This window comes from Pelobates fuscus, chromosome 7 (genome assembly GCF_036172605.1).
Source record: "Pelobates fuscus isolate aPelFus1 chromosome 7, aPelFus1.pri, whole genome shotgun sequence".
NCBI lineage: Eukaryota > Metazoa > Chordata > Amphibia > Anura > Pelobatidae > Pelobates > Pelobates fuscus.
Window position 1 is genome coordinate 185899160 of NC_086323.1, and position 20705 is coordinate 185919864.

The following is a 20705-nucleotide window of genomic DNA, read 5'->3' on the forward strand; positions in this document are numbered from 1 at the left end:
ATATACATATGTACCGTATATACTCGCGTATAAGTCGAGTTTTCAACAGATTTTTTGTGCTGAAAAATCCCAACTCGACTTATACTCGAGTCACTGTCTGTATTATGGCAGCTTACATTGCCATAATACAGACAATGGGGCTGTGTAGGAGGGGGGCTGGCAGGAAGCTCTTACTTACCTCTCCTGCCGCTCCTGTCAGCTCCCTTCTCCATCGCGCCGGTCCGGTCAGCTCCCCTACACTGGGACTTGCAGAGGGAGCTGACCGGACCGGACCGGAGGAGAAGGGAGCGGACAGGAGCTGCAGGAGAGGTAAGTAAACGCTTCCTGCCATCCCCCTCCACTGAACTGCCAATGCCACTGGATCACCAGGGAGTGAGAGCCCCCCTCCCTGCCATGTATCAAGCAGGGAGGGGGGACGAAAAAAAAAAAATAATAATAAAATAAAATTAAAAATAATAATACAACAAAAAAAAATAAAAATAATTAAAAAAAATAATAATAATAAAAATGCCCACCCCCCACCAAGGCTCTGCAACACACACACACACACACACACTGCACTCATTATATACACACACTGTAAATAAATATTCAATTAATATAATTTTTTTAGGATCGAATTTTATTTAGAAATTTACAAGTAGCTGCTGCATTTCCCACCCTAGTCTTATACTCGAGTCAATACGTTTTCCCAGTTTTTTTGGGTAAAATTAGGGGCCTCGGCTTATATTCGGGTCGGCTTATACGGTAATTTCACTCTAACTATATTTTGTTAATAATATATATATATATATGTAACAAAATACACTTAGAATGACATTCTATATCTATCTATCTATATATAAAATACAAATAACCGCAAATATATATATATACACACATATATATATATATATATATATATAAAAATAGAAAATAATCTTGCACTCCATGTAATGAAAAAGTACTTCACACCCACTTAGAAAAATATACAGAGTAAAAAGGATATACCACCTATTGCAGATATAAATATGGTGGTTACATCTGTAAAACAAATGAGACATACATAGTGTTTTCAATATAGGTAAAAACAAACAATTGTATCATATGAGGATTAAACTCACAAGGATGGAGCCTCTTAGGCTCTATGTACTTCGCTCTCGGGTGCCTATTCAGGCTTTCGATAATTTCCAATTGAAGACCCAGACTCCACAAATTCAAGAGTAAATAAGGGTTTATTAATAGATGAAATATTATATTAAAATATTAATAATATAGAACAAAAATAGGCAGATATATGTATAAAATACAGCGTGGTATGGTACTGCAATAATGGCCAAAATTAAAAGCAGCAAAGCACCACAGCATATATACAAAATAACAATACCGCCAAATGAAAGTCCCAGTAAAAAGTCCAGTAAAGTGCAAACGCGTTTCAGCCCTAGATAGGGCCTTCCTCAGTGCTAAATTCCTGGAGAACCTTCAGGGCTTAAATAGCCCCCTTGATAAGTCCAACTGCATCCAGCTGTGCTTCAGAAATGCCGCCGGCCATATCACTTCCGGTTTCGGCAAAAAACATGTGACTTCCGGTTTGGATGCGGTCACGTGATGTATTTGCGTTCCACCATGCGTTCCACACTCGAGCATGGTGGAATTGACTACAGAAAATGTTCATATTGAAAAAGGGCATTTGCCCAAACAAATAATACAATAATATAGTAGAATAAATAAACAAATTAAGTAAGCTGTGAATAAATAAATCGGAATAGAAATATAAAATACAAAATATTTGTTAATATACCGTATATACTCGAGTATAAGCCGACCCGAATATAAGCCGAGGCCCCTAATTTTACCCCAAAAAACTGGGAAAACTTATTGACTCGAGTATAAGACTAGGGTGGGAAATGCAGCAGCTACTGGTAAATCTCTAAATAAAATTAGATCCTAAAAAAAATATATTAATTTAATATTTATTTATAGTGTGTGTATAATGAATGCAGTGTGTGTATAATGAATGCAGTGTGTGTATAATGAATGCAGTGTGTGTATGAGTGCAGTGTGTGTGTATGAATGCAGTGTGTGTGTATGAATGCAGTGTGTGTGTATGAGTGCAGTGTGTGTATGTGTATGTGTGCAGTGTGTGTGTATGAATGCAGTATGTGTGCAGTGTGTGTGTATGAGTGCAGTGTGTGTGTATGAATGCAGTGTGTGTGTATGAGTGCAGTGTGTGTGTATGAGTGCAGTGTGTGTGTATGAGTGCAGTGTGTGTGTGTGTGTGAATGCAGTGTGTGTGTGTGTGTATGAATGCAGTGTGTGTGTGTATGAATGCAGTGTGTGTGTGTATGAATGCAGTGTGTGTGTATGAATGCAGTGTGTGTGTATGAATGTGGTGTGTGTGTGTGTGTGATGCAGAGCCTTGGTGGGGGGTGGGCAATTTTATTATTATTTTTTTAATTATGTTAATATTTTTTATTATTATTATTTCTTCCTTATTTTTTTATTTACTTTCATTATTTTATTATTTTTAAAATGTTATTATTATATTTTTTCGTCCCCCCTCCCTGCTTGATACATGGCAGGGAGGGGGGCTCTCCTTCCCTGGTGGTCCAGCATTGGTAGTTCAGTGGGGGGCTGTGGGGGCTGCAGAGAGTTTACTTACCTCTCCTGCAGCTCCTGTCAGCTCTCTCCTCCTCTGCGCTGTCCGTTCAGCTCTTCTGCCAGCTCACAGTGTAAGTCTCGCGAGAGCCGCGGCTCTCGCAAGACTTACACTGGGAGCTGACCGAGGTGCTGAACGGACGGCGCGGAGGAGGAGAGAGCTGACAGGAGCTGCAGGAGAGGTAAGTAAACTCTCTGACAGCCCCAGTCTGTATTATGGCAATGCAAATTGCCATAATACAGACTATTGACTCGAGTATAAGCAGAGTTGGGGTTTTTCAGCACAAAAAATGTGCTGAAAAACTCTGCTTATACTCGAGTATATACGGTAGGTACATATAAAACATCATATATAAAATCAGGAGAAAGAAGAAAAATAGAAGAAATGTAACTCAGGGGGATGTGGAAGGGAGAGGAAATGTCCAAGAAGAAAAGATATTAATATAAAAATGTAAATAATATTAAAAAATATATATATTATAAAAAATATATTATAGAAAATATTATAAAAAATGGACTAACTCAAAATCTATGTTGAGACCTTTAGGGCACATGGTGTCCAAAGTGAAAATCCATTTACCCTCTAACTTACTAAGTTCTCGGACATTATCCTCTCCTCTCCAATTCATACGCTTCTTCCCAATAACCATAAAACTTAAGAGAGAAGTGTCACCATTATGGAATTCAATGAAATGTGCTGACACACTATGTTTAGTGTATCCCCTCCGTATGTTCCCCATGTGCTCCATAATGCGAGTTTTTAGGCTTCTAGTGGTCATACCGACATACTGGAGCCCACAGGGACACCAGAGGAGATATACCACATTGGTGGAGTGGCATGTGACAACATCACGTATTTTAAAACTAGTTCCTGTAACATAGGATTTAAACGTGCTCTGTGTATCTTTCTTAAAAGTAGTATTCTTGCACGGTAAGCACATTTTCCATGGATAAAAACCTGGTCTTTGGTTAAAAACATTCTTGTCTCCCTGTTTGCATTTAATAAAGCTTTTAACCAAGTGATCTTTAATATTTTTAGCCCCTTTAAAAATAACCTTCGGTTTCTCACCTATGATATCTTTAAGGTCCCCATCAGTTTTTAAAATATGCCAGTGTTTATTCACTATGTGTTTAATTTGTTTGGAGTTGGTATTATAATCTAAAATTAACGGTACATACTCTTTATCCCTACTTATTGTATCTTTCTTTGGTTTAGGTTTTAATACCTCAACTCTGTCCATATTCTTCACCTGTTGAATCTGTTCTTTCAGGACTGTAGGATCATAATGTTTCTCTTTAAAAAATGACGTCAATGTGTTTGCTTGGTTATCAAATTGATGGGGATCTGTACAGTTCCTCAGCATTCTTATATATTGTCCTTTTGGCATGTTGTTGATCCAAGGGGCATAATGGCAACTGGTTGTGTCAATGTAACTATTGACGTCAAGCAGTTTAAAAAACGTTTTTGTTTTAATACAAGAATCCTCTATATAGATAACCAGGTCTAAAAAATGTACATGGGAGGTACTATGTTCACTGGTGAGAATGATATTTCTAGAATTGTTATTTAAAAATTGAAAAAATGAAGTAAGGTGCTGTTCTCCCCCCCTCCAAATAAAAAAAATATCATCTATGTACCTGCGATAGAGGACCAAGTTCGCACTCCAAGGTACATCCCCTGAGAGGAAAGATTCCTCCCAGAAGGACATAAACAAATTTGCGTAACCCGGTGCGAACTTGGTCCCTATCGCAGTCCCAATCAGTTGTAAAAAATAAGAACCCTCAAACCAAAAGAAATGATTCTGTAAAATGAGTAAAATGCCCTCTATAATAAAATCTCTTTGGGTTTCTGGAGCTGAACTATCTGATAAAAAGTGTCTAACTGAGTCACATCCTAGGTCATGTTGAATAATAGTATACAAACTATTAACATCGCAAGTTACTAATATGTGACCCTCCTCCCATGTTATATTTTGTAACTCTCTAATGAGATGGGAGGAGTCCTTAAGATAGGTAGGACGTGAAGTGACTATAGGTTGTAACAATCTGTCTATGTATTCAGATAGTCGACTCAATAGGGAATTAACTCCAGCCACAATCGGTCTGCCTGGTGGGTTAACCTTATCTTTATGGATTTTGGGGAGGGTATAAAAAACAGGGATTTTAGAAGTTTTAACATTTAAGTAATCATATTCATCTTTATTTAAAAAAAATTGTGTGCGTCCTTTCTCTATTAATTTAACATTTTTTAAACTGGTTGACGTCAATAGTTACATTGACACAACCAGTTGCCATTATGCCCCTTGGATCAACAACATGCCAAAAGGACAATATATAAGAATGCTGAGGAACTGTACAGATCCCCATCAATTTGATAACCAAGCAAACACATTGACGTCATTTTTTTAAAGAGAAACATTATGATCCTACAGTCCTGAAAGAACAGATTCAACAGGTGAAGAATATGGACAGAGTTGAGGTATTAAAACCTAAACCAAAGAAAGATACAATAAGTAGGGATAAAGAGTATGTACCTTTAATTTTAGATTATAATACCAACTCCAAACAAATTAAACACAGTGAATAAACACTGGCATATTTTAAAAACTGATAAGGGGCCTTAAAGATATCATAGGTGAGAAACCAAAGGTTATTTTTAAAGGGGCTAAAAATATTAAAGATCACTTGGTTAAAAGCTTTATTAATTGCAAACAGGGAGACAAGAATGTTTTTAACCAAAGACCAGGTTTTTATCCATGTAAAATGTGCTTACCGTGCAAGAATACTACTTTTAAGAAAGATACACAGAGCACGTTTAAATCCTATGTTACAGGAACTAGTTTTAAAATACGTGATGTTGTCACATGCCACTCCACCAATGTGGTGTATCTCCTCTGGTGTCCCTGTGGGCTCCAGTATGTCGGTATGACCACTAGAAGCCTAAAAACTCGCATTATGGAGCACATGGGGAACATACGGAGGGGATACACTAAACATAGTGTGTCAGCACATTTCATTGAATTCCATAATGGTGACACTTCTCTCTTAAGTTTTATGGTTATTGGGAAGAAGCGGATGAATTGGAGAGGAGAGGATAATGTCCGAGAACTTAGTAAGTTAGAGGGTAAATGGATTTTCACTTTGGACACCATGTGCCCTAAAGGTCTCAACATAGATTTTGAGTTAGTCCATTTTTTATAATATTTTCTATAATATATTTTTTATAATATTATATTTACATTTTTATATTAATATATTTTCTTCTTGGACATTTCCTCTCCCTTCCACATCCCCCTGAGTTACATTTCTTCTATTTTTCTTCTTTCTCCTGATTTTATATATAATGTTTTATATGTACCTATATTAACAAATATTTTGTATTTTATATTTCTATTCCGATTTATTTATTCACAGCTTACTTAATATGTTTATTTATTCTACTATATTATTGTATTATTTGTTTGGGCAAATGCCCTTTTTCAATATGAACATTTTCTGTAGTCAATTCCACCATGCTCGAGTGTGGAACGCATGGTGGAACGCAAATACATCACGTGACCGCATCCAAACCGGAAGTCACATGTTTTTTGCCGAAACCGGAAGTGATATGGCCGGCGGCATTTCTGAAGCACAGCTGGATGCAGTTGGACTTATCAAGGGGGCTATTTAAGCCCTGAAGGTTCTCCAGGAATTTAGCACTGAGGAAGGCCCTATCTAGGGCTGAAACGCGTTTGCACTTTACTGGACTTTTTACTGGGACTTTCATTTGGTGGTATTGTTATTTTGTATATATGCTGTGGTGCTTTGCTGCTTTTAATTTTGGCCATTATTGCAGTACCATACCACGCTGTATTCTATATTATTAATATTTTAATATAATATTTCCTCTATTAATAAACCCTTATTTACTCTTGAATTTGTGGAGTCTGGGTCTTCAATTGGAAATTATCGAAAGCCTGAATAGGCACCCGAGAGCGAAGTACATAGAGCCTAAGAGGCTCCATCCTTGTGAGTTTAATCCTCATATGATACAATTGTTTGTTTTTACCTATATGGAAAACACTATGTATGTCTCATTTGTTTTACAGATGTAACCACCATATTTATATCTGCAATAGGTGGTATATCCTTTTTACTCTGTATATTTTTCTAAGTGGGTGTGAATTATTTTAATTGTTTCACTTTACCTTTAGGTGTTAAGGGATTACACCTTTCTGTCACACTTACTTTTATTGTCTATTTTAAGTTGGAAGCGCCTACACAACTATACACCTCGTGTATATTTTGAATGAAAAAGTACTTGCCCGGTGCTTGTCAAGCAAAGTATAGAACAGGATCATCAAGATAGCACTCTCAGAGTCCTGAGAGTGCTATCTTGATGATCCTGTTCTATATATATATATATATATATATATATATATATATATATATATATATATATATATATATATATATATATATATATATATATATATATATATATATAATTACATAAATAACTACATAAGTGTACACGTAGACTTTAAATACATACCTATGTATATATATTACAATTCTAAGTGTATATTTAAGTACTATTTTAACATAATTATGTGATTGAATTAGTTAAAATTTGATTGACATGCCTGACAAACCAGGCAGAAAGTCCAGAGAATTTAATTTGCTAGCACTATATTTAACCCTGTAACTTTCTAAGACACCATAAAACCTGTACATGGGGGGTACTGTTTTACTCGGGAGACTTCGCTGAACACAAATATTAGTGTTTCAAAATGGTAACTTGTATTACAACAATGATATTTTTAGTAAAAGTTTTTTGCATTTTTCACACATGAACGGCACTTTTACTGTCGATATTATTGTTGTAATACAAGTTACCATTTTGAAACACTAATATATGTGTTCAGCGAAGTCTCCTGAGTAAAACAGTACCCCCCCGTGTACAGGTTTTATGGTGTTTTGGAAAGTTAGAGAGTCACATATAGGGCTTGCATTTCATTTTTTTCACATTGAAATTTGCCAGATTGGTTATGTTGCATTTTGAGACCGTATAGTAGCCCAGGAATAAGAATTACCCCCATGATGGCATACCATTTGCAAAAGTAGACAACCCAAAGTATTGCAAACGGGGTATGTCCAATCATTTTTAGTAGCCACTTAGTTACAAACACTGGCCAAATATTAGTTTTTTGCTTTTTTCACACAAAAACAAATATGAATGCTAACTTTGGCCAGTGTTTGTGACTAAGTGGCAACTACAAAAGACTGGAAATACCACACTTGCAATACCTTGGGTAGTCTACTTTTGCAAATGGTATGCCATCATGGGGGTAAATCTCATTCCTGGGCTACCACACGGTCTCAAAGGTAACATTACTAATCTGGCAAATTTAAATGTGAAAAAACTGAAAAATGGAATGTGCTATATTTGACCCTTTAACTTTCCAAAACACCATATAAACTGTTAATGGGGGCTACTGTTGTACTCGTGAGACTTTGCTGAATCCAAATATGTGCTTTTTTTGCAGTAAAAGCTTACAGTATTATGACATTTACAGCTTAAATGTGAGGCGGAACTACAAATTTTTTAAACAAAATTTAATTTCTCACAATTTTTCTATTTTATTTTATTCATAATAAATTAGGGCTTTCATTTCATATCAAATATTTATATATGAAACATGTTTCTCCTGAACAAAATGATATATAATAAGTGAAAGAAGTGAATTACGGCTGAACAGACATATAGCGCAAATTACAGTTTTTGTTCAGAACGTGACTCCGTCCTGAAGGGGTTAATACCCCTTTTTTTCACTTCGTGACACTACCTTAGAAAACAAACATATGCATTCAAAGGCTTTAATAAGAGGCAACAAGATCTCTCCAAGGTCATTATTACATGAGGTCAACCTTTGACATGTACGTGTCTTTAAAAAAAAATGTGCATTTATATCTAAACTATGGAGCTGTATATGATTGGAGGTGACACTATTAAATCTCTTTCATAAGATGCTATACCGACAATTGAAAAACAAACATCAATAATTAAATTAAATTTAATGAATAATTCATCTTTATATACTGTGGTTATGGTTCGTAACACTACTTTATACTTTTTTGATCCAAAATGAGGCTCATTAACTCAACCATTAATTATCATATTATTTATGTTTCATCTGTAAATATGGTTTAAAACAAACTTGGTAACATGACATCAATTGAACCAAAAGCACCCCTCTACTAATACATCACGTGGTACTTTTGATTTTAATTGTAATCTAATTTAACTTTATTTATTTATTTAATTTTTCATTTATAGTTTTTTTGTTCATTTATTATTATTTTTCTATTTATTTACTTATTTTACCTTTTGGCTTAATTTAGGCAAGACTTCTATCCATATTAAAGGACCACTATAGTGCCAGGAAAACACTCGTTTTCCTGGCACTATAGTACCCTGAAGGTGCCCCCACCCGCCGGGCTGGATGAAGAGTAAATGGTTAAAAAACTTACCTTTATTCCAGCCCCGGGCGGGGAGCTCTCCTCCTCCTCTCCGCCTCCGATCCTCCCTTTCGGCTGAATGCGCATGCGCGGCAAGAGCTGCGCGCGCATTCAGCCGGTCGCATAGGAAAGCATTCATAATGCTTTCCTATGGACGCTTGCGTGCTCTCACTGTGATTTTCACAGTGAGAATCACGCAAGCGCCTCTAGTGGCTGTCAGTAAGACAGCCACTAGAGGATTTGGAGTCTGGATTAACCCTATTATAAACATAGCAGTTTCTCTGAAACTGCTATGTTTATAAAAAAAAAGGGTTAATCCTAGAGGGGATTAAGCTGAAGTGGTCTGGGTGCCTAGAGTGGTCCTTAACTTATCATGAAAGTGAAACTTTTTTGTAGCTATTACCTTTAGGTTGGAGAATTTGAAACTTAGGAATAGATACAATTTGATACCAACTACAATAATATTTTCATGATTTTCATATTATTCCTCGGCTGGGTAAAACCCCAGTATGAGAACCTCAGTAACCACTGGATTAATAAAATTATAGTGACTGTAGTTCGGTAACATCTTAAATAAAAATTTACTGTAGCACATTATGGCTACTAGAGACGGTACAAAATGCATTTATGAACTTGGGAAGATGAATCCCTTTCAGCACCTCCGGACTTTTTTTTTAATACTGTAGGGACTTGATGTCTAATCCCTATCTTAGTACAATACTTACCTAAATCCCAATTGGTATACAAAGTTATCTACCACTTAATTGATACAGGTTTTCGATTATTTACCCGTACTACTAAGGGTTAATATGTGAACTTTTTTTGTCAGCCCTCTAATCTTATTGGTGGAACTACTATCCAACCAGAGCGGAGGGTGGGATATTTAAACTATTGACTCTTACCCGGTTTCCTTGGAAGAGCCGGTAGTCGGCGAAACGCGCGGCGGGAATTTAAAGCAGTTGGTGGCGGAGATTAATAGGGACGATGCTGTAGCTTGACTCTCTCAGATTAGCCACCTAGCTGCTGATTTTATTTTATTTTTCCGTTTCCAATATGGATACTTAGCCAACAGTGATTTAACTTTGGCAATATTTCTAGTATTAGGGGAAAGGGGGGTCAACGCTTGTTTGGCACTGGGTGATGGGAGTTGGGAACATATTTATTTACTATCTATTTGGTAAAATTGGACTTTAGATTATTTTCTTATCACTATCCCCATATATTAGGTACTACAACTACTTCAGCAAGTATCATATGGTCCTGATCGCCTCTCCCTTATACCGAGTATGTGTATATAGTACTTTTAACCTAAATTATTAAAAGTTATGTTTTACTAAGATTAGTTTACTAGGGTTGCCTTAACTAAAGGTTAGATCTGGAATACTTTATACTTGTGTATCCATGACCTAACCTTTTGTTGCTCTTTTTTGTATTTGGATTATTTCTTTAAATAATCTACGAGTGCCCTCCCAAGATAAAGCTCTGGATCCGCCACTGACCCAACTCAAACCAAAGGTGCATCACACCAGTATATATCACCATGGACACATCAGCACAATATACTAAAGCAGGCTTGGTTAATCTAATAAACAATGCACACCTGTCACAAAAAGCAACACCAGAGAAAATGTATATTCAAATTATCATAGGAGATAGGTAGCAAAATAACAAAACATACATACATACATATATTTATAAAAAATACAGATATTTTATTGGTTTCTTACCTTAACCATGGCTGCTTCTACAGAACAATCTGGCAGCCCAGGTCTATCCATCATCCCGGCTGTCAGATATGCCATACTTTCCATTACAAAAACTTTCTGTGCCATCAGAGCAAATTTCTCCTGTTAAAGAAAAAACAATCAAGGAACTTGTATTTAAATATCAGATAGGAAAAATATACTGGGCCTGAAGCACACCATTTGCTTTGCATTTGGGAATTCTAGGATAATTGAATAAAATGTTTTTCTTATTATTACTTTGCCCGAAGCAAATGCTTCCCAAGATCTGCACAATGATACATAAAATTATACATATTTCAATTAGTGATGTTTTTACTATATTCATCGATTGAGTGTGTCAGCTGATTATCTAAGGTCTCTCTAAACAGGGCCTAAATATATAATTACATACATCTGAAGAATAATCTGAGTTAAGGCATCCAAGGCATGCAGCTAAGTGACATTCCTGGCACCATAGCTATTCCTGGCACCATAGCTCTAGTGGTTATGGTGCTTAGACCCTTTGAGTAAATTACACTAAAATACTAAATTATTCATTGATGATGTATATGGATATTAATAGTAGTAAAGTAACCCAGTTGTGCATTTGGTTCCATAAATGGAGGAGATCAAAAGCAACAAGAGTGAACATTACGCTCTGAGACATAAAACAATCAAGAGAGGAACCAACATAAAACATTAGAACAATTCCAAGCACAATAGAGAATGCTTTTAATTATAAGGATAAATAACCATTCAATTCTAAAGAGAAAAGAAAGTAGGGGGATGGAATAAAAAGGAGGAAGAAGGGGACAAGAGATGCAAAATATGGATGGGGGAAAAAAAGAGAGAGAAAAAGGGGAGCAGGGGAAGACTGGCTAAAGCAAAAGTGGTTCTGTCTCTCAAAGGAGTCCAAATTTTGTACAAGTGGACTGACGTGCCCACAAGGACACAGTCATTTTCTCCATATTAAGAACATAGATTACTTTGTGCATCACTTGTGAAAAAGTCTGGAGGGAGGATTTCCAGTTTTTGGTGAAACCCATGGTTATAGGTGATGGCACAAAGCTGTCCAGGTGTTCAAATTCAAAAGTTACACCAACTTTCTGAAATATTCATGCATAAAGTTGCGCTACCAGTGGACAGGTCCACCATATGTAAAACCTTGAAAGCAAAAGGGCAATTGAGATGAATGTATGTGGTGTAATCTAGCAGGGTACAAATATAATCTGGACAAATGTTTTTAAAAGTTTTCTCTCAGTAGAGTGCTTACTGTCACCTGTACTCTACCAACTCGGTCTCCAAGTTAAGGACATAAGAAGGATGGTAAGGACAAATCTAAGACAAGGAGGTGGTCATAGATTAACGATATGAAGCCAGAGGATCTGGCTGTGCATCTGCAGAGAGTTTCATAAAATATCAGATTATCAAGAGGGAAACAGTTCACAAATTTGTCTAAATCTGTGATAGTGAGCACTTCTCCTTTGCCGAGATAATCCATCCACCTCACAGGTGTGGCATATCAAGATGCTGATTAGACAGCATGATTATTGCAAAGGTGTGCCTTAGGCTGGCCACAATAAAAGGCCACTCTAAAATGTGCAGTTTTACTGTATTGGTGGGCTCTGGGGGGGCCGGAAACCAGTCAGTATCTAGTGTGACCACCATTTGCCTCACGCAGTGCAACACATCTCCTTGGCATAGAGTTGATCAGGTTGTTGATTGATATGTTATAGCATAGGCCCGGTGTAGGCAAATCACATGCACTTTGAGCACAACAAATTAACGTAAAAGAAAAGAAAATCAGTTGCAAGGTGTATGCAAGTTACTTTAGGGTACAAAGTGGCCCAAGAGCAATTCATGCCCCTCACCCCACGCCAGTGTTATAGGCAGGATGAGTGAGTCCGAGGTGTGGGCTGAGAGGGAGCCCATGTAGGGTGTTGCCAGGCCTCAAGACCGCCATCGATTCCCGTCTGCCTGCTCTCTTAACTTGATTGAGTATGTGGACTTTATGCGCCTTCCAAGAGGAGCCGCTCACTGCCGCAGCCCGGTCTTGCTGTCGCGGCTGTCACCGCCGGTAGTTGGACACCTGCCTGTTTTCTACCTCGAGTCAGGAGGTCATCTCCCCCGCTTGCCTTGTTTCTGATGGGACCAAGTCAGATCCGCTTTAGGTACGGTCGTTTCACAGTGAGTCTGAAGATTAGACCGCAATGGCGCTGCTTCCCTTCCACTGCCTTGTGCCAGTTTCTGCACAATGATGTTCAAAGTGTGTTGGCAGTATGCTACAGTGGTTTGTGGGTTCAGCGTGGTGGACGGGGGCCACCTTTGTGCACAGAGCCACCATCTTAGGCTGCGTTAGACTGGGCCCGTTCACCGGAGGCTGCTTGTGTGGTGCCAGGCCTGGATAGTGCTGTGGTGGACTGGGAGGAAGGGGGAAAGGGAGGATCTGCGTGGACTTTGAAACTGGGAAACCGGGCCACGCATCAACCGCTAGGCCACAATAAGGATCTGCCTCTGCCATGTCGTCTGTAAAGTCTCCATACCCCAGCTCCGCTCCCACCAAGAGCACTGTGGTGTGGGTAAGTATGGTCAAATCAGCAATATCACCAAATTAAAGGCTTATATCCAGTCGCTTGCTCGGAGCTCCGGGTGGATGCGACTACTGTGCTTGGCGGTCAAGCTCCGCCCCCCCCCCCCTTATATTTATTTTTAATATCTTATATTATATTCTCTTTTCATTTAATTTGATTATGTTTACTTAACTTTCTTTATTTTGATTCATTATTATTATTTTGTATGCTTATTTTTCCTTATGTTTCTTCATAAGTGAAGTCCCAAGAGCATCTCTGTGCAATGATTACTCTTTTCCCCTTTACTATGTGCTCCCTCAGATTTTAATATTCTATACCCTTGTGGTATCAGAAAGTGACAACAGTTTGGTGCCTGAATAATGATTTTCCACTGAAGTCAGTACTCTGAGCATGACTACACGAAAGCATGTTCGGTTAAATAAAGGAAATAGAGAACATTACGCTCTGAGACATAAAACAACCAAGAGAGGAACCAACATAATACTTAGGGCACGGCAGCATGCATGCATGTGCTGCTCCAACACATGGGGAAATCGGTGGAAACGGACAAAACCAATCAGAGAAATCCTTCCCTCTCCACCGACTAAACTAAGGAGGCAAAACCCTGCCCACAAATCAGCTAAGGCAGGTGGTTTAAATAGAATTATGAACGCGGACCACACTTGCTACTTTTGTTAAAGCCAGACAGGCAAAACGCGTTTTGTGTGTGTCAGAAGATCAGCTGAATTTTAATACCAACTACCAGCAGTTGTCAAATGGACCTGGAAAGACTCCAAACTGGAACAAGGCACAAATCTTAGGACCAGACTACCTGCAGGTCCCATTACTGGGAGATCTACTTTTTTGGTGTTAATATTATCATTTATGTGAATGAACTCCTATACTCTGACCGAGTACCTCCGCCCAATCCACTTCCTAGCCTTTGGGGAAGAAGCCTGGAGCACTTCAATCCCAGTTGCCAGGGCTTGACTGGGGTCTCTCTGGAGCCTCTCTGGAGCTTTTCCACTTGACCAGGCTGCAGCTCTCCTTCCAGGCTGGATCTTCCCCTCTGCTATACCTCTGCAGCCCTTCATCCAAGCAGATATCGTCCCCTCTGCCTGTTCCTCTGCAACCCTTCTTCCAGGCTGGTATGCACCTCTGCCTGCAATCTTGATTTGTCTCAGGGCTAGAGGGATTGAAGAGCCAGCCAACAGGTATGACAACTCTGTGTCTGGAGTCCCTAAAAATCCATACAGGACACACAGTTCCAAATAGAACAAACAGACAAAGCTTTTTTTTTTTTTTTTACTTGGGACTAGCCCATATGATCATTACATAAAGCTCAGGGTGACACTTAATTAAATGCATAAAACCAAATAATGTAAAGAAACCTACAGGCACGCATAATAAAACAAACATATAAATAGAGGGGCGGTGAAGACAATAACAACCACGAAATATCTCTCCTGCCTGCAGAAACTGTAAAATGCAAATCTACCTGAACATGCCAATTAAAGGGACACTCTAGACACCCAGACAACTCCAGTCTGTTGAAGAGATCTGGGTGCCAACTCCCATCACCCTTAACCCTGAGCATATAATCATTGCAGTTTTTATAAACTGCAATAATTATCTTGCAGGGTTAAGTCCCCCTCTAGTGGCTGTCTACCAGACAGCCACTAGAGGGACTTCCGGGTTCTTAGACGACGATGCTGGACGTCCTCACGCTATGTATGAGGACTCCAAGCGTTACCAGAATCCCCATAGGAAAGCAATGAATAATGCTTTCCTATGGGGAGATCCTAATGGGAGCACGGCATGTGCATTAGGTCTCCCCCGCCGGCAGCCGTGCAGCATTCAACAGCATCGGAGCTGGACCCAGGTAAGTGACGGAAGGGGTTATTATCAGCTTCAGCACCGCGGGAGGGGGACTTGACAGAAGGGGAAGCTACAATATCAGGAAAACAAGTTTTTTTTTTCCTGGCACTATAGTTTCCCTTTAACAAGCCTTGCTATTCAGATAGTACATATTGCTGTTGCTACCAACAGGTGGCACTGTACAGGCTCCACTCCACAACCAAATCCACCTAGTTAATAGCAAGTACCAGCAGGACAGGAGAGCACACAAATCATCTAGCAACAAAAAAATACACTCTCTGCACCTATAATGGACACAGGATGACTTAGACATAAGAGTAGTCCAGGGTCCTACATAAAGTTTACATATGAAACTCTAGGTGATGGTGACAACCGTCACAATGTATAAAGCGCCAACAAATTCCATAGTGCTGTACAATAGGTGGACTAACAGACATGTAATTGTACCCAGATAAGCTGGACGCACAGAGGGGATGAGGGCCCTGCTCAGTGAGCTTACATGCTAGAGTAGTGGGGTATAGTGACACAAAGGTTAAGGGTAGGGGTAGAAAAGTAGGTTGCTAGAAAAGTAGTCACTGAGGGCCCAGTGGTTTGTTTGTGCTTTTGTTTTTTGACAGTTGCAGGAGAGGAATCAGGAATCCTTACCAATCATTCTTGACCCAGCCAATCTGATCTCATTATTCCCACATATGTCCTAATAAAGAAACAATTGAATTCTCCTACCAATCTTTGCCTATAATCCCCCCTTGTATGCTACTAGTTATACCTTGTGGACATTCCTAATGAGGCATATTTATATATATATTTTTTCATTACTGACATATGGTTCACATGCTAAATAAATAGACATTTTTCTAAACAAGAAATGTTAATTTGAACAAAAAGTAAATACTTTAACGTACCTGAATTAATTCAAAATCCCCCAGTTTCTTATTGAATTGCTTCCTTGTACAAGCATACTCTGCTGTCATTTCTTTTAAAAAGAGAAAATAATTAGAAAAGAGGGTTAAAATATCCACTGTGACTTCAGGTAATCTAGTTTAGCAGATCAGCAGATGTCATTCATGTGAACAAGCTGGAAACATTGTATGAGCCATAACCACTTCATCTAATTGAAGTGATCAAGGTGCCCTTGAGTACATGGGTGCCAGGTCAAACACTCCCTGCTAAATAGAGGTTCTCAGTCCCCGGCAGTTTAAAACACGGCCTCCAATGACGATATGGAAGAGGCTGAACTCTGCTCCACTTCCCACTTTACTAGGGGTAACAGTCAGTGATTAGCAGAGATAACTTGGAGCTCTCAACCAATCACTGCACCAAATTCTGGTATGAACTTGTAGGGCACGAGGTGAAAGCATATCTCCACCTCTACCTTATCATCATTGGAGGCCAGGCTTCAGGCTGCTGGGGAGCAAGCATCTCTACTAAATGGTGACATGGTTTTGTTGCCTACAGTGTACATTTACTAAAGACAGAGTACCGTATATACTCGAGTATAAGCCGACCCGAATATAAGCCGAGGCCCCTAATTTTATCCCAAAAAACTGGGAAAACTTATTGACTCGAGTATAAGACTAGGGCTGGAAATGCAGCAGCTACTGGTAAATTTCTAAATAAAATTAGATCCTAAAAAAAATATATTAATTGAATATTTATTTACAGTGTGTGTATAATGAATGCAGTGTGTGCGTATGTGTGTGTGTATGAGTGCAGCGTGTGTGTGCATGAGTGCAGTGTGTGTGTGCATGAGTGCAGTGTGTGTGTGCATGAATGCAGTGTGTGAATGCAGTGTGTGCAGGGCCGGTGCAAGGATATTTGCCGCCGTAGGCAAAACATTTTTTGCCGCCCCCTCCCCCCCCATATGTCCTGACTTCCCCTCCTCCTCCCTCAGTGGTCCTTACCTCCCCACCCCCGTGTTCCTTCACTCCCCCCCCAGTGGTCCTGACTCACCCCTCCCCTAGTGGTCCTTACCCTCCCCTAGTGGTCCTGACTCACCCCTCCCCTAGTGGTCCTTACCCTCCCCTAGTGGTCCTTACTTCCCCCTCCCCTCTCATAGTGGTCCTTATCCCCCTTCTCCCTCCCATAGTGTTCCTTATCCCCCCCCATCCCTCCCATAGTGGTCCATATACCCCCCCTCCCTCCCATAATGGTCCTTATACCCCCCCTCCCTCCCATAGTGGTCCTTATCCCACCCCCTCCCATAGTGGTCCTTATACCCCCCATCCCTCCCATAGTGGTCCTTATACCCCCCTCCCTCCCATAGTGGTCCTTATCCCCCCTCCCTCCCATAGTGGTCCTTATACCCCCCTCCCTCCCATAGTGGTCCTTATCCCCCCCCTCCCTCCCATAGTGGTCCTTATACCCCCCCTCCCTCCCATAGCGGTCCTTATACCCCCCCCCCCTCCCATAGTGGTCCTTAACCCACCCCCCCCCCTCCCATAGTGGTCCTTATACCCCTTTTTTTTTCTTATTATTATTTTTTTTTTATTATTTTTTTTCTTATTTAATTTATATATTTTTTTTCGTCCCCCCTCCCTGCTTGATATATGGCAGGGAGGGGGGCTCTCCTTCCCTGGTGGTCCAGTGGCAGTTCAGTGGGGGGAGAGGGGGGCTGTCAGAGCTGTACTTACCTTTCCTGCAGCTCCTGTCAGCTCTCTCCTCCTCCGCGCCGTCCGTGCAGCTCCCTCTGTCAGCTCACACTGTAAGTCTCGCGAGAGCCGCGGCTCTCGCGAGACTTACACTGGGAGCTGACCGAGGTGCTGAACGGACGGCGCGGAGGAGGAGAGAGCTGACAGGAGCTGCAGGAAAGGTAAGTACAGCTCTGCCAGCCCCCCTCTCCCCCCAGTCTGTATTATGGCAATGCAAATTGCCATAATACAGACTCTGACTCGAGTATAAGCCGAGTTGGGGTTTTTCAGCCCAAAAAATGGGCTGAAAAACTCGGCTTATACTCGAGTATATACGGTATATCTCAAAACTTCACTCTCCTCCTAACCACATTTTAACTACATTCTCCTGAGAACCCAAAGGGCTAATTCACACTATAAAACACACTATTTTACCCCATCTCCATTTTTTCTCCTACTAACTTGACTGTTCCAGACTATGTAGGTCACTTCACAAGAGTAATGTTACAATCAGCCAATAGAGGTCATCACTCACTCCTTTCTGTCATTCAACCCGACCACCTGCTCTATTCTATCCCCTCACATTTTATTTGTACTCAAATTTCTTCTCTTGCACTGCCACTTCCCACAAATAACTATTTTCTTGTGTATTTCCTGCTCCCTTCAAGAATGCAACCATAGCTACAAACCTAAAATTGTCAAGTCTTGACCCAAACTCCCAATCCAAATAACACAATCTAAAAATGTAATACAATTTGCCTACAAGATCCTCAAGAGAGTTGTGTATATAACACAACTTCTTGCTCACACAAGCACATACCAGGTATCAATAGATGCCTGGGGCTCACCTGTGTCAGCTGAGACCATTTTTTAAATTATTTTTTTGCAGTGCATATGAGGGTAACATACAAGCGTGCGGTACCACAAAGGCAGTCCGCATGCATATTTCAGCACAATGAGAACAGAACAATAAGAACAGTGGGGTATGTCATAACAGTGCACTAATTGCCAATAAAGGGGTTTATTGCCAATAAAGGTGTACATTATATTTGAGTAAATACGGTGTTAAGCCTCTGTTCTTAGTGCCATTAACCCCTTAAGGACACATGACATGTGTGACATGTCATGATTCCCTTTTATTCCAGTAGTTTGGTCCTTAAGGGGTTAAAGGGACCCTGTAGGCACCCAGACCACTTCAGCTAACTGAAGTAGTCTGGGTGCTGTGACTCTTTTGCACTTAGTGCCACAGAACTGGGGGCGCTTCCCGGAATCCAAACTGACTTTTAGTCTGTTTTCTGATGCTGAACGTCCTCATGTACCTCCAGGGTCAGATTTTCCCTATAGGAAAGCATTGAACCCCTTCAGCCCCGCTGGAGGAGGGGGACCTATTAACCCTATAGTGCTAGAAAAACGGCTTTGTTTTCCTTACACTATAGGATCCCTTTATGCTGCAACCATAACCTGACAATATATATTTTTCTGTTTATTTTATTGTTTCAATAAATAATTGTACACTTATTCCATCTCACATTATTATTCATCCTACAAGGTCATTGGATCAAGGGAAGCTGCTATCCTTTCAAATGTCTTCATCTGTATTGAACTTATTTAATTTTAGATGTAACACAAGGAGAAAGCAAACAGATCTTCTCACTGTGGCCCATGAACAAGTTAGTATAATAAATCACTGACAATCCATGATCATAAATCAGTGAAATTTTATGTTAACATAATTAAAACAGATATTCTTTACCAATCAGTTTCTTTATTAAGCCAGCAGATGCACTGCCCATACTGAACCTCCCGCTGTTAAGAATATTCATCGCTACCTGAAAAGAAACAAAAATATCATTAAAGCATATCTGCAAAAAATGACATGTATCCAGAATACTTGAAAACAATACAATTCAAAGATCACACATTAAACCTATTTTCCAGTAGACGTTAAAATGCTTCATATACAGCACTCTACTTGTACATATTTAGTATTTCTTGCCTTAACTAAAAGTATGTGTAAGCCTAAAATGTATCACATGCATTGTGAAATGTGCTATGTGCCAGTTGTTAACGGGGCTGCATTCCTTGGGGGAAGGAAGAATAGTTGCAACCACCTATTTTCATAAATCAATTAATCGGCCAATTATTTTATTCTATAAATTGTATAAAAAAATGTCAATGCAATTGTTTTCATATATTTAAAATAAAATCCACAAACTGAGTGTTATAAATATAAACTTCATACTAAAACTTCACGTGTCTATCAAGTTCAGACTTTTTACAGTTGATCCAAAAGAAGGAAGAAAAAAAAAAATATCAAAGTTTGAAGCGCTTCCAATTTTGTAACAAACTAGAAAAAAAAATACTGTGGCGAAAGTGACCTCGCCACTGGTTTTTGGAGGGGCTTGTTTCCAGTCTCTTATCTTGTGACAATGGCCCCGGTGACTTGTTTGGCTCTAAGGCACTGTTTAGAACAGATCTACACTTTCAAAGTGGCACTTCAGATACAGCCGAAGTGTCGAAGTAGCCGACATTCGAACACGTGGCGGCGGTCATTTTATTCAGTCGAACGAGGTCAGCAGTGTTTTGTCGTTGAGTTCATGGAACTCAAATAGGACACGCGACGGCACGAACACAGCTGAAACTTTACCTTCCCTGGACTTTGACTCTTCGACTGGAGTCTAACGTTGTTCGACAAGTCTAACAGCACTTCAACATGGACTTTGTGCACGAATGGCACCCGTTCGTGCATTCGAAGTGAGCTTAGACAT

General features: G+C 39.6%; 2 protein-coding genes across 2 annotated transcripts in view; both read right to left on the reverse strand.

Moving 5' to 3' along the window:
• Positions 1-20705, reverse strand: part of LOC134568392 (dimethylaniline monooxygenase [N-oxide-forming] 2-like) — a 489265-nt gene that overhangs the window by 88824 nt on the left and 379736 nt on the right. The window lies entirely within an intron of this gene.
• ACAD9 (acyl-CoA dehydrogenase family member 9) overlaps positions 1-20705 on the reverse strand; it is an 88966-nt gene that overhangs the window by 18326 nt on the left and 49935 nt on the right. Inside the window, exons 9-11 of the mRNA XM_063426965.1 lie at positions 19691-19766; positions 16213-16283; positions 10866-10985 (exon numbers count right to left, since the gene is read on the reverse strand). Of these exons, the coding sequence (XP_063283035.1) occupies positions 10866-10985; positions 16213-16283; positions 19691-19766 (267 nt within the window). The remainder of the gene's footprint in view (positions 1-10865; positions 10986-16212; positions 16284-19690; positions 19767-20705) is intronic.